Below are 12,851 nucleotides of genomic sequence, written 5' to 3'. Positions count from 1 at the left end.
GGACACTGAGGCTCAGGGGAGCACCCAGTGGTTGGCAGGACCCCGGGCGTGTTGTCACACTTTGGAGCTGGGAAAAGTACAAGCCGTCCACACGATGCCACAGAGAGGGGACAACCGGAAGTTCCATGCATGGAACTCTCCTGCACACCGCCCCAGACACCCCGTCCCTCGGCCGATTGTAATCTGGGTCCTTCCACTTGCAAGAAACCGTAACTCTGAGTGTAAGAGCTTCCAGAGGGTCCCGAGTCCTCCTAGTGAATCATTAGAGCCGAGCATGGTCTCGGGGGCCCACAGACCTTGCCAGTGGTCTAAGAAGTAAGAGAGGAGATTTCCTAACTCCACGCCCGCTGACGCCCATCTGGAACCCTCCTGTGCATCGCCGGGAAATTCTCGGCAGCGCTGGGAACACGGGAAACACTCTGCGTCCCTTGCGAGACTGGTAAAGCGACGTGTGAACCTGTGCTTGAACGTCTACGTGTGACCCCACGCAGGAAGGGACAAGCCGCAGCAGCATGCACAGGCGGGACGCTGGGCCGACGCCCTGGCACTTGAGAGAGGCGCGCTGGGTGATTCCACTCACAGACACCCCAAACCTACCTGCTGATGAAATCGGGGCAGGCCAGGGCTGGTGATGGGACCCCAAGGCAAGCATGGTCCGCACACACACCACCCACCACCGCCGTGTTGGTAAAGCTCAATGGACGGGATTTATACTGAGCAAGGTTTAGGGGGCGGGCGGGAAGGATGCCCCGTGGTCCACAGGTGGGGGCGGGGTGGTGGGAAAGGAAGAGAGTCTCAGGGTTCCCCATACACAGGGGCCCCCTGAGACTTTCCGCAAGTCTGAAACGTCATTAGAGGACAGACTTTTGAACGCATGAAAAAAAAAATCACATGCACAGCCTGGGTCCAAGTGCCCCCATGTGGGTGGAGAGAAAAATGCGGTTTTTCACTCAGACCAGAAGGAAGAATTAGCACAAATATGTGAGACCTCCAGACCCTCCTTCCTTTGGTCCCATATGCTTTGCTCCGGCCCCTGAGACACGGGAAGACCTTCACCTCTGTGTCATTTTCAGTTTCTGACAGCAGAGATAGCACTAGAAGCATATGTGAAACTTTAAACTGGGGAAACTACTGAAGCCTCTGAGATCCTTCTCAGGGTCTAGTCACCAGTGGGGGTTGGTGACAAGCAGAGACCTACTTCATGCGCCTGGCATCTGGTGGGGTTGCTGGGCGGGGTCTGAGCATCTGTGTGTGACAGATGCTCATGTGTTACCCGGTGGGGGGGAGGGGTGTCTTCAGCCTGGTCACCTTGCAGCCTCCAGCTGTCTCCTTAAAATACCCAGAAGTAGCCCCAGAAGGCAGGGTGCCGTTCCACCTTCAGCCACCAGGGGGTGCTGTCGACAGAGCTTTCTAGAGCTCGGGCAGAGGGGGAAAGGAGCCCCAGAGCTGGGCTCCTCCCTGTCTGGCGTGGTGGGAAGCTGGCCATGCTGCCTGGGAGGCGTCCTTGGGGATGTGTGAGGCCGGCACAGGGCGAGGCTGCCACGGAAGCCGACATTGTATCACTGCTGGTTGCCCCGGGCAGCCCCAGCTGCTCCAACCACCCTGAGGGCACCCAGCCCCGCATGCCTGTCCCTCCTCAGGGCCCCAGTAGAGGAGGGCTGATTTAAGTTTATGGATATACGTGTATACATATTAGAAAGACATGAGCCTGCAACTATGATAAAAATACCTATTTAAAAGAAATTTATTCAAGTGGGGGGAGAAAAAGTGTTCACATAAGAGAAATGTGGAATAAATGCTGGGGGGCCAGGGGGTTGGCAGGGGTTGGCAGAAGCAAACACCCCAGGATGACGACGTCCCGACACCACCACGCACGTGAGGGTCTATCAGTGAAAACCTGCTGCTCCTCTCTGCTCCCACACCCTCCATGGCTCCCACCTGCCCCTGGGGGAAAAGCCTGTTCCTCAGCTTGGTGTCTAAGGCCACTGCCCAGGCCCCGCCTGCCAGCCCTGCCCAGCTCACCACCTTCATTTCTGCCTTGTGCCCCGTCAGGCTGCTCTCTAAGCTCACGTCCCCTCCAGCCTCCTGGCCTTTGCAAGTACTGATCCTCCAGCTGCAACCTTCTCGGCTGACCTCTATGCCACCTCTTCCAGGAAGCCCATCCCGACTGCTCTCAGGAGGCTGCGGACAGCTACTTGCAAGCCAGGGACAACCATCCAACCTGGTCATGCCAGGTACCCCCTGCTCCCGGCAAAGGGACTGGCATGCGGCAGACACTCCATCAGTGTTGGGGGATGGATGCGAGGGGGTAGAGAAAGGGAGGTGACGTGGCCCTCCCAGTTCGGGGACTCACCCATGACCTCCAGCTGCACATGCATGAAGCTCTCGGCCTCATCCTGGAGGCTGCTGTGCGCCCGCAGCGGCACCGGCAGGAAGCCATACATCTCCTTGTTGCAGACGTACATCTGCACCTCTAAGGCCGAGGAAACAACAATCAGAGGGGCAAATGTGGGGGCGCCTGGGGGGCTCAGTCAGTTATGCGTTAGACTTTGGTTCAGGTTCGTGGGTTCGAGCCCCGCGTCGGGCTCTGTGCTGACAGCTCGGAGCCTGGAGCCTGCTTCAGATTCTGTGTCTCCCTCTCTCCCTGCCCCTCCCCTGCTCAGGCTCTGTCTCTCTCTCTCAAAAATAAATAAACATTAAAAAAAAAAAAGTACAAACGGAGTGAGGCAGCCGTGGCCATGTGACCAGCTACCCAGCCCCGGGTGGCCCTGGACCCAAGACGGGTCCCGCTGTCCCTGGCACCCAGCAGAGACCCCTCGGCCCTCAATCCAGGACCAGGAACCAGAAAGGGGGCTCAGGCTGCCAGGCGAGCCTGTGACAGACTCCAGGGCTATTCCCAGGCACCTTGTGTGGCCACGGCCTCAATCCCCGCGGGGTTCCATGACAAACCACCCGCAAAACGGCGGGGGGACACCACAGACGCCCACTGCAGCACAAAAAGGGGCTGCAGCTGGCCCAAACATTGGCTACATCACCGCCGTCTGCATTTGCTCTTTTCTGAGTGGTTTACATTTCTGTATCTTGCGTCATCTTTTTTTTTCTTAAGTAAAAAAACCTCGTGAAAAAGATTCTTCGTTTTCACTGGTTCACTTCTTCTGTGAAGAGCCAGATGGTCAATATTTACACTTGTGGCCCACACAGTTCTGTCTGAATGACTCAATTACCGTTGGAACGCGAGGGCGGCCATAAAAGACGCTTACATGGATGGGCGTGGCTCCATGCCGCCAAAACATTATTTACAGGCACTGAAATATGAATTTTATATGATTTTCAGATGGCACAAAATAGTCCGCTTCTTTTCCTTTCCTTCCATTCAGATGACCAAATATCTTCTATAGATTTGGTCTTTGCCCACAGTTTCTGGCTTCCAGTTCCAAAAACCCTTGGAATGTCCTAAATGTTGAGAACTTAAAAGTTTCTCTGAGGTTAATAAGTGACTTTAAAAAAAATTTTTTTTAACATTTATTTAATTTTGAGAGACAGAGAGAGATCATGAGCAGGGGAGAGGCAGAGAGGGAGGGAGACAGAGAATCCGAGGCAGGCTCCAGGCGCTGAGCTGCCAGCACAGAGCCTGACGTGGGGCTTGAGCCCACAAACCAGGAGATCATGCCCTGAGCCAAAGTCAGACGCTCAACCGACTGAGCCACCCAGGCGCCCCAATAAGTGACTTTTGAGAAGCACTTAGAGGACTCCCTTTGTTGGGGTCCAGTAGGCAACACCCCTTCCCCCCGAACACACACACACACACTGACTGCCGGCGGAATCAACCATGAATAGAAGGTTGGAATCATCACCCCTCGGGCCTCTGGGGAGGGGAGAGGTTGAATCACCCAGAGCTGGTGATTCAATCAACTGTGTCTGTAACAGAAGCCTCCATAAAAACCCAAAAGGATGGGGTTCGGAGCTTCCAGGTTGGTGAACACGTGGAGAGGACAAGGAGCGGGGAGGCAGTCTGGTAGGACTGAGCCCTCAACCCCTGGACTGACGCTATCTCTGCGTCGCAGTGTCAGATCGGAGCTGAGTGACAGGACACACCGCTGGGGTCCAAGAACCGCTTGTTGGTGTGGGGATGCAGCTGGGTCCAGGGACCAAAGACACCCTTAGCCTGAGGCTACAGGAAAACAGACAGTGGGCCAGATGTGCCCCATGGTCCGCAGTCGGTTGCAGGCTGGTTTTAGAAATAGGACAGGTCAGCCATGGTTGGCTGTGTTCTCTTTCTCTTTAAAATGTTTTTCTTCCCTCTAATTGTACAACTAGGTAATAATTACGCTCAGCTCCAGAAGACCGGGAGAAGACGGCAGAGTGTCAGATGGAAACAACCTTCAATAAATAGGGCTTCAACATCTGGGGAGGGAAGCGCCCCAGCAAAGCTAAGTAGGTCCTAGGGATATCACCTAACAGCTGGATACAGCCACACCTGAAGCCCTCCCTGCATCCAGCTCTGATTCTGCTCAGCACTGGTCCCCATGAATCAGACTGACGCCCCGGTGCTGACCGACTCCCTGTGGGCTCACCTGCTTGCTTGCAGGAAAAGGCAAACACGATGATGTCGTCAAAGGACCAGGTGTAGTCAGGGTGCGGAGGGTAGAACGCCAAGTTCTTGGACGCCGCCTTCCGCAGGTCGATCAGGAAGGTTGAGTGCACCATGGGAACCGCAAAGCAGCCCTGGCGGTCCCGCTTGCGGATGGGGATGTAGGCGGGGGTGCGCTTGTAGTAACCCTGGGGGGAGGGAGGCAGAGTTCTGTGCGGGGTAGGGGTTGGGGGGTCCCTGAGGGTGAGGCAGGGGGCCTGGGACAGCGGGAGGCATGGGATAACTTGGGAGAGATCAGGCCTTAGGGGGTCGGGAAGGCAAGCAGCTGCTCCACCTGCACAAACCCATGAACTGTGAGATCATGACTTGAGCTGAAGTCAAGAGTTGGTTGGACACCCAAGTGACTGAGCGCCCCCAGGCGGCCCCCAGTGGCCCCTTTATGATCAGAAGTGTTGAGCGAGGTGTGGGAGGCGGAGGCAAGATGGCGCCTTGGCATCCTGCCCGAGCAGATGGCGAGGTATGGCCCGCCGGCCTTTGGTATTCCCGCCCCCCGGCCAGATACCGCGATAAATAAGCGACCAATGCAAGACCATGGAATGGGTCAGCCCTGCCGTTGCCAGCCGATCATGAGCGGCCGCGTAGCCTGGACGGCATGTATATAGGGGAGAGCAAGCAGCAGGAGAGGGAAGAAGGGGAAGAAGAAAGAAAGAAGTGGACAATAAAACTCTATGCAACGAATCTCGGTGTCGTGCGTCTTTCCAACCGCTGGCGGTCTGGGCGGCGACAAGCTTGCCGGAGCCGCTCAAACTGCCCGCAGTCTGAAGAACTGACAACACCGGGATTCTTGCAGAGACTTTTATTGGTTCTTTTCTTCCTTCTTCCTCTCCCCCCTTGCGCAAAGCACCCTCCCTTATATATGTACCGTACAGGCTACGCGGCCGCTCATGATTGGCTGACAGCAACAGGGCTAACCAATTTCATGGCTTTGCATTGGTCGTACACTTATCGCGGCATCTGGCTGGGAGGTGGGCACCCCAGAGGCAGGCGGGCCATACTTTGTCATGTGCTTGGGCGGATTGCCAAGGCGCCATCTTGCCTCCGCCTCCCACACCTCGCTCAACACTTCTGATCATAAAGGGGCCACTGGGGGCCGCCTGGGGGCGCTCAGTCACTTGGGTGTCCAACCAACTCTTGACTTCAGCTCAAGTCATGATCTCACAGTTCATGGGTTTGAGTCCCACGTCAGGCTCCAGGCTGGCAGTGCGGAGCCTGCTTGGGCCTCTGTCTCTCTGCCTCCCCTGTCTCTCTCTCTCTCTCTCAAAATAAAACAAACAAACAAACAAACAAAGCTGAGTTTTATGTTATGTGAATCGCCTGTCAATTAAGAAGACAGGCCGAGGCAGGAGGGGTCCCACTCCAGCCACCGAGCCCCACTCCTCTGGCAGGGCCCCCACTCCAGCACCCACCCTTTCACTCCCCCTGAGTTGCTGTAATCCCAGCTTCAACCCTGGGGTGGGACTTGTGGCCCAGGTTCAGTCCATCAGAACCTGGCATTCTCCTGGCTTCTGTAATTGGCTCAGGTGTAGGAGGAGACTAGACAAGGACCAAAGAGGACTTTGGCCAGATGGTGCTGGGATCACACCTCAGGAGTCTGAAAATGAAGCCATCCAAAGGATGCAGGGAAGACAGGAATGTTGGCTGAACACCTAGATCAAGCTGTGCCTGAAGTCCTGTCCTGGCACCACCACTTCCTAGCTGTGTGAACCTAGGCAAGTCGATTCCTCTGTGTTTCCGTTTCTGCTTCGGTAACTGGGAAGGGGGTGGATAGGAAAGGGCACAACCACGGACCCTCATGAAGGAGCCACTTAAGGACTATGACGATCATGCTGTGACATGCTCACCATGACGTGATATGATTAGTCAGACTCCAGCCACCGCCCCCACTTGCTCACCCCTCCCACTCCCGGCCCCCACCCTGCCCCAGAAGCCCCCTGACCTGGGATGTCATCCCACACCAGAAGTTGGAGTACGCAGCCCGCGAATCCAGCATGGGGGCCACCACTGTCTTATTCTCGGCTATGAGGAGGCTCAGTGTGTCAGGGTTGAGGATCAGGTTGTCTGCGTCCACAAACTGCAAAACACCCAACACAGCATCAGTGTGAGCCCCAGGACTGACCTGGGCCAGAGTCCCACAACGGAGGGGAGTCTGGGGATCCTGGAGGAGCGGACATGGTCCTGGAAACCACCTGGTTCCTCATGTGACAAGCCAAGTTCATGCTCCTACAACGCACTACGCGGCACGAGAAGGCACAGACCACCCAGCACGACGCAGCACAACTGGGTCCCAGATGTGGCACCAGCGAGATGCGGATCATGACAGCACGGGACCCAAGCGGCTCCCTTTATGGGAACTTTGATTGTTTTTTTAACGTTTATTTATTTTTGTGAGAGAGAGACAGAGCACAAGCAGGGGAAGGGCAGAGAGAGAGGGAGACACAGAATCCAAGCAGGCTCCAGGTTCTGAGCTGTCAGCACAGAGCCCGACGCGGGGCTCGAACCCACGAATGTGAGATCATGACCTGAGCCGAAGCCGCATGCTTAACTGACTGAGCCACCCACACGCCCCCATTTATGGGAACTCTGAAGACCAGCAGAGCCAGAGGACACAGAGGACAGTCGGCGCAGGGGCCGCCTCCATGCGGAGCGGCTAGGAGGGACGCACTTTTTTCTGCTGTGAATTAGATGCTGATAAAGGGCATAAAAAATTCAGATCTTTACAGAAACCTTTTTTTCCTCCTGAATGCCTTGAACATTGGGATAAAAAGACGGAACTTGCTTGCTGCAGAGTGGGATGAAATCTACCAACCCAGGAACAGGGTCACCCCAGGTGGGGGGTGCCTGCTGGTCCTCCCCAACGCTACGGGGTCATGAACACTCTAGCTAGGCCACGCCAGGGTGTCACTTATCACACACGCTGGGGATGACCCAGGGCTCTGGCGGTGGCAAATCAGCAGGAGAGAGAAGTTCGGGCTGCGTCCCTCCGCAGAGTGAGCCTCAGAAATCATCAGGTAAGGCCGCTCCCGCCCACCGGGAGGCGAAGACAGGCAGGTGGCGAAGTGATTCCACTCCGAGGGAGGCACCAAGCTGCCCGGAAACAGGGAGGAGACACCCCCACATCCACGGTTGGTCCAGCGGCTTAGCCACAGCGGCCAAACACCGGAAATGACCCAAGCGTCTGTCGATGGCAGAACGGATCAACAAAACGTGGTCCATGCATTCAGTGGAACATGGCTCAGCCACAGAAGGGAAGAGACTACCACGTGGAAGAACCCTGAGAACATGGTGCTCAGTGAAAGAAGCCGGACACAAAAGGCCACATGGCGTTGGGTTCCCTTACGTGAAATGCCCAGAGCAGGCGCATCGATGGACACAGAAAGCAGAGTGGTGGGTGCCCAGGGGCTGGGGGAGGAGGAGTGGGGAGTGACTGCTCCTGGGGACAGGAGGCTCTCCTTCCGGGTGCTGGGAATGTTCTAGAACTAGACCGCGGTTGTGGTTGCACAACATAATGAACGTACTAAATGCCGCTGAATTGTTCACTTTAAAACAGTTAATTTTATGTGATGTAAATTGCCCCTCAATTAGAAATCACAGAAAAGGAACCAGAAAGTGAGTCTCTCTGGGAGGTAAGATTATAAGGTTTGCTTGTTGTTTTCTTTCCTAAGTTTCTTATTTTTTTTCTTGCATATTTTCCAAGTAACACCTATATTGTTTGCAAAAAGAAAAGAAAAGAGGACCCTTCCCCCCCTTTTCTTTCTTTCTTTTTAACTTTTAATTAAAAATTTTTTTAATGTTTGTTTATTTTGAGAGAGAGAGAGAGAGAGCAAGCAGAGTAAGGCAGAGAGAGAGGGAGACACAGAATCCGAATCAGGTTCCAGGCTCCAAACTGTCAGCACAGAGCCCAACGCGGGGCTTAACTCAGAAACTGTGAGGTCGTGACCTGAGCCGAAGTCGGAGGCTCAACCGACGGAGCCCCCCAGGCGCCCCATCTTTGCATTTCAGACCAACACACTGAGCTCCGCCCAAGTTTGCGGAGGGAAAGATGTGCAAGCCAGCCTCATACCCGGGGAGGCAGACGAGGTGGCTCTGTGCTAGATGGTTCCAGAAGGGTCCAGTGTCATCTCTACACCTCATGGGTTCCAAGACCCACCAAGCACATCGTCACCTACCTCTCGAAGCCTCCACCTTCCCACCTGTAAATGGGCTGATAAGACATCAACCTACAGAGTACCCAAGAAGAGTATTCCATTCTCTTTTCCCCCCACTTTATGAAAAGAAAAAATAATTTACATAGAGGGTTCCGGTCTTTCTCCTCCACCCTCTCTGCAGAGCCAGGGACACGGGGTCCCCCTGGCACCCTCACATCCAGTCGCTGAGCAGAGCCTGTCCCCTCAGCCTAAAAAGGCATCATCAGTCCACTTGTTTTTCCGCAGCCCTGCTCTACACTGGCCTCTACCCTGGCCTCCCGCTATCCCCATTCCTGCCCCCACAGACCCTGCTCCCCACGGCAGCCATGGGCTTCTGAAGATCATAATCAGAACATGGCTCTCCCCTGCTCACACACCCGCCATGGCTCCCCATTACCCTCAAAGTAAAAACCAAATCTCCCCGGTGGTCTGTGTAGTCTGGGCCCCACCCCCCACTTCAGGACGGCCTCCATCGCCCCTCCAGCCACACCGGCCTCCGCACCAGTCATTATATGTCCCAAGCTGGTGCCCTGCTCTGTTCCCTTTGCCTCAGACACTGTCCCCCAGGTCCCCCTGAGGCTGGCTTGTTTCCTCAGATCCACTGCTAGGGTCCCCTCCCAAGGAAGGCCCCCAACCCTGCTCGCCCATTATGGTCCTTGTTATGCCACCTCTTGTGGACTGAATGGGGGTCTCCAAAAACGATATGTTGAAATTCTGACCCCTGGTAACCTGTGACTGTGATTTTAATAGGGTCTTTGCACATGTACCTAAGATGTAGGTTAAGACGAGGTCAGACTGGAGTAGGTGGCCCCTAAACTCAGTGACTAACGACCCGCTAAGGAGAGAGAGGGGTCCATGTGACCCCAAAAGCAGACAACAGAGCAATGTGGCCACAGCCAAGGAACATGTGGAGCTGGGAGGCGTGAAGGATCCTCCCCTCAAGCCTTCAAGAGGCAGCGCCCTGCGGACACCTGGACTCCAGACTTCTGGGCCCAGATCCGTGCAACAACAAACTTCTGTCGTCCTAAGCCCCTCCATGTGGGCAACTTTGTCACAGCGGCCCCAGGACACCGACCCGCGACCTGCCGCCTTTCCGTATGTCCTTGCTCAGTTTGGTTTTCTGGTCACGTCGATCTTTCCGGGGACACTAGGAAGGCAGGGCACGGCCCGTGCTGACCACCCCGCCCCCCGCATCCTCGGTGTCCGGCACGCAGATGGAGGGCAGGAGAGAGGCTCACAGATGCCTATTAACTAAGTAAAGAAGGTGCAGACCACGGCTCAGGGCCTGGAGTGCAGACGGGGACCGACCACAGGTCCGGTCAGGCTGGCATTGGTGACCTCGGCCTCCGTGGGGAGCCAGGCCCAGCCGTCTGTGCCATCCAGCATCACCCACACCAGGGGAGGAGGTCACGTCCAGATCCAGGCAATGGGCTGCAGGGGCTCCCAGGCTTGCGAGTAGGAACCTTAACATTAGGGCACCTGAGTCTGAACCGCCCCTTCCTCCAGGCGCAATGGCCGCCCAGAAGGAAGTGAAAGTCAGGCCTCATCTCCAGGGTCCCCCGGACCCCCACCCCATCCTCTAGCTTCCCGAAATCCACCCAGAGAATGTTATCATGCATGTGCAGAAGTGGCAATGAAGAGGAGATGACCCAAGGGTCCAACCACAAGGGACGGTTAGGAACACAACCTGATGATTAAAAGCCCAGAAGGGCCCTAGATTGAACCCCAGCTCCTCTGTTGACCAGCTGTCACCTCTGAGGACTCACTCCCCCTCTCAGAGCCTGTTTCCCTCTGTAAACGGGGTTAAAGTTGGTCGCAACTTCCCACTGACCCGCCTTCCCGCGGCCACCCACACTTCCCCCGCCAACTGCGGGTAGCTGGCCGAGAAACTCACCAGGATGTAATCGGCCCACATGTCCCGGGCAGACTTCAGGGCCGCCTGGCGCAACTTCATAACGTGCTCGTAGCGCGAGTCGGACCAGTGTTTGGGGCCCTCCTCGTCCGGGTAGGACCTGCGGAGAGGCAGCTGTGATGTGGGAAGCGTGGTGCACCATCGCGACCCAGAGGGCAGTGGTCAGAGAGGGCTTCCTGGAGGAGGGGATGTGTGGGCTGGCTCTGAAGGCTGGGAGGAAGCAAGAGGAGAAACCTGGAGGAGGAAGCCCAGGGCACACTGCAGAGTAGGAAAGAAGCTCTGGAGACGGGGGACGGGGCCCCTGTGCCTTGCAGGGCCATTCCTGAGGGTATGGGGAGCCGCTGGGACAGGACGCAGAGCAGAAGTAAACTCGGGGCCTGGCCTCCCAGACTCAGATTCTGGTCTGGGCAGCAGCAGATGGGTTATGAAACGAACACTGAAAGAATGAAAGAAACCAGGGGTCAGCTCTGCCCAGGGGCTCATGGGGAGGCTAAGCGGCAGAGCTGGCCGCGGGGCACAGAGCGACACCGGGGACAGGGCAATAGGCGTCCACCAGTAGGACAAGGGCCTGAGGGACTCTGGGGGCAGAGAACTGCCAGGGCAAAGGTCCCCTGGAGCATTGTGGCCCTTTGAAGCTGGGGGCGGGTCAGGGCAGCCAAGGCCAGCCCCTAAGGGCAAGTGGGGGCAGGGGTTGCTCAGGTTCAGCCACTGGACCACCGCCAGTCATGAGGGGTCCAAGGCTCACCTGGGCTCCTCCGCCGGCCGCCACTCCACAGAGTGGTACAAACTCTTCACAGCCACCAGCCATTCCCGAAGCACAGCCGACGTGTTGTCTGAGTTGTGGTCTGTGGCCACCCTGCGGACAGGCAGGGACAGGCGGCGTGAGGCTGGGGAGACTCAGGCAGGACCGGATGGGGCTGGGGCCGCAGGGCAACAACACACTCCACACCCCAAGCCGGCCTCCTACTAGCGGACAGCCCTTCCCCCTCCACCCCTGCTTCATCTGAAATACACAGGACGCAGGACAGGACCCTGTTCACTGGGCCGCAGAGGGGATTAAATGCGCTCATTTCGGAAAAACACATCAGACGTTGTTAGGACTACTGAGCACCTAGGATCTCATAACTACATCAAGTACTAAATATGTACAATTTAATTTTCCTTTCTTTCCAAAATTTATGTATTTTGAGAGAGAGCGAGAGAGCAGGAGGGAGAGAAAGAGAATCCCAAGCAGGCTCCATGGTCACCACAGAGCCAGGGGTGGGACTGGAACCCATGAGCTGTGAGATCATGATCTGAGCCAAAAGCAGGAGCCAGAGACTTAACTCTGAAGCTTAACTGAGCCGCCCAGGCACCCCTGCGCAATTTAATTTTAAAATGTCTACAGTATATCATATACCCTCACCCTACCTTCCTCACCTCTTAGGAGCAACACCACCCTATACTGGGCTATGGTTACTTATTAATTCAACAAACATTCCTTGGATTATCCAGGCTGTGGAATCTGGGGTGGAGGAGTGGGAGCCAGTTAAGAGTCCAGGTTAACCATAAAGAGAAGAGCTATCCCCCGCCCCCAGAATGTGATGAAGTCACCAACAACAATAGCAGTGATGGTTAGTAATGACAACATAATGATAATAATAGCCACAGTTCTGGTCCACCGAGCACCATGTCAGGCACAAGGGCGTCCCAGGCATTAACTGGTTAATTTTCCGCAATTACACTGATGCTCCCATTTTCCAGATGAGGAAACTGAGGCAGTTGGCGGGAAGTCACCAGTGAGGCAGAACTCTGCCCATTCCCCTTACAGGAAGGATGCACTTCCCCCCTTGGCCACTAGGGTCCGGAACCACCCATCCATGCCGGTTAGAGGACAGGGGATCTGACTCAGGCTGGGCTCAGGATCCAATGCAGCAGAAGTCGAAAAGTCTGTTAGTGGAAGTGCAGTGCGGGCCGCGGGGACTCCAGGTTCCCCTCCTTTGGAGCTGTGGGTGCTCCGAAGGGGGTCTGAGGGTTAGTGCCAGGCAGAGCGGCCCAGCCCTGGCCACGAGTGGTCCCGGATCTGCAGAGTGCGATCCGTCGGTGCTAAGGCGGCGGGGAAGAC

The 12,851-nt window shown here is 56.0% G+C and overlaps 1 protein-coding gene across 1 annotated transcript in view; it reads right to left on the bottom strand.

The window, feature by feature from the left end:
• Positions 1-12,608, bottom strand: part of COLGALT1 (collagen beta(1-O)galactosyltransferase 1) — a 19,222-nt gene extending 6,614 nt beyond the window's left edge. Inside the window, exons 1-6 of the mRNA XM_029917857.1 lie at positions 12,556-12,608; positions 11,493-11,603; positions 10,730-10,847; positions 6,588-6,722; positions 4,575-4,779; positions 2,354-2,473 (exon numbers count right to left, since the gene is read on the bottom strand). Coding sequence (XP_029773717.1) covers positions 2,354-2,473; positions 4,575-4,779; positions 6,588-6,722; positions 10,730-10,847; positions 11,493-11,603; positions 12,556-12,608 — 742 coding nt within the window. The remainder of the gene's footprint in view (positions 1-2,353; positions 2,474-4,574; positions 4,780-6,587; positions 6,723-10,729; positions 10,848-11,492; positions 11,604-12,555) is intronic.
• Between the last annotated feature and the right edge of the window lie 243 nt (positions 12,609-12,851).

Source organism: Suricata suricatta, chromosome 12 (genome assembly GCF_006229205.1).
Source record: "Suricata suricatta isolate VVHF042 chromosome 12, meerkat_22Aug2017_6uvM2_HiC, whole genome shotgun sequence".
Taxonomy (NCBI): domain Eukaryota; kingdom Metazoa; phylum Chordata; class Mammalia; order Carnivora; family Herpestidae; genus Suricata; species Suricata suricatta.
The sequence above is the reverse complement of the archived record's forward strand: the minus strand, read 5'-3'. Positions and strand labels throughout refer to the sequence as shown.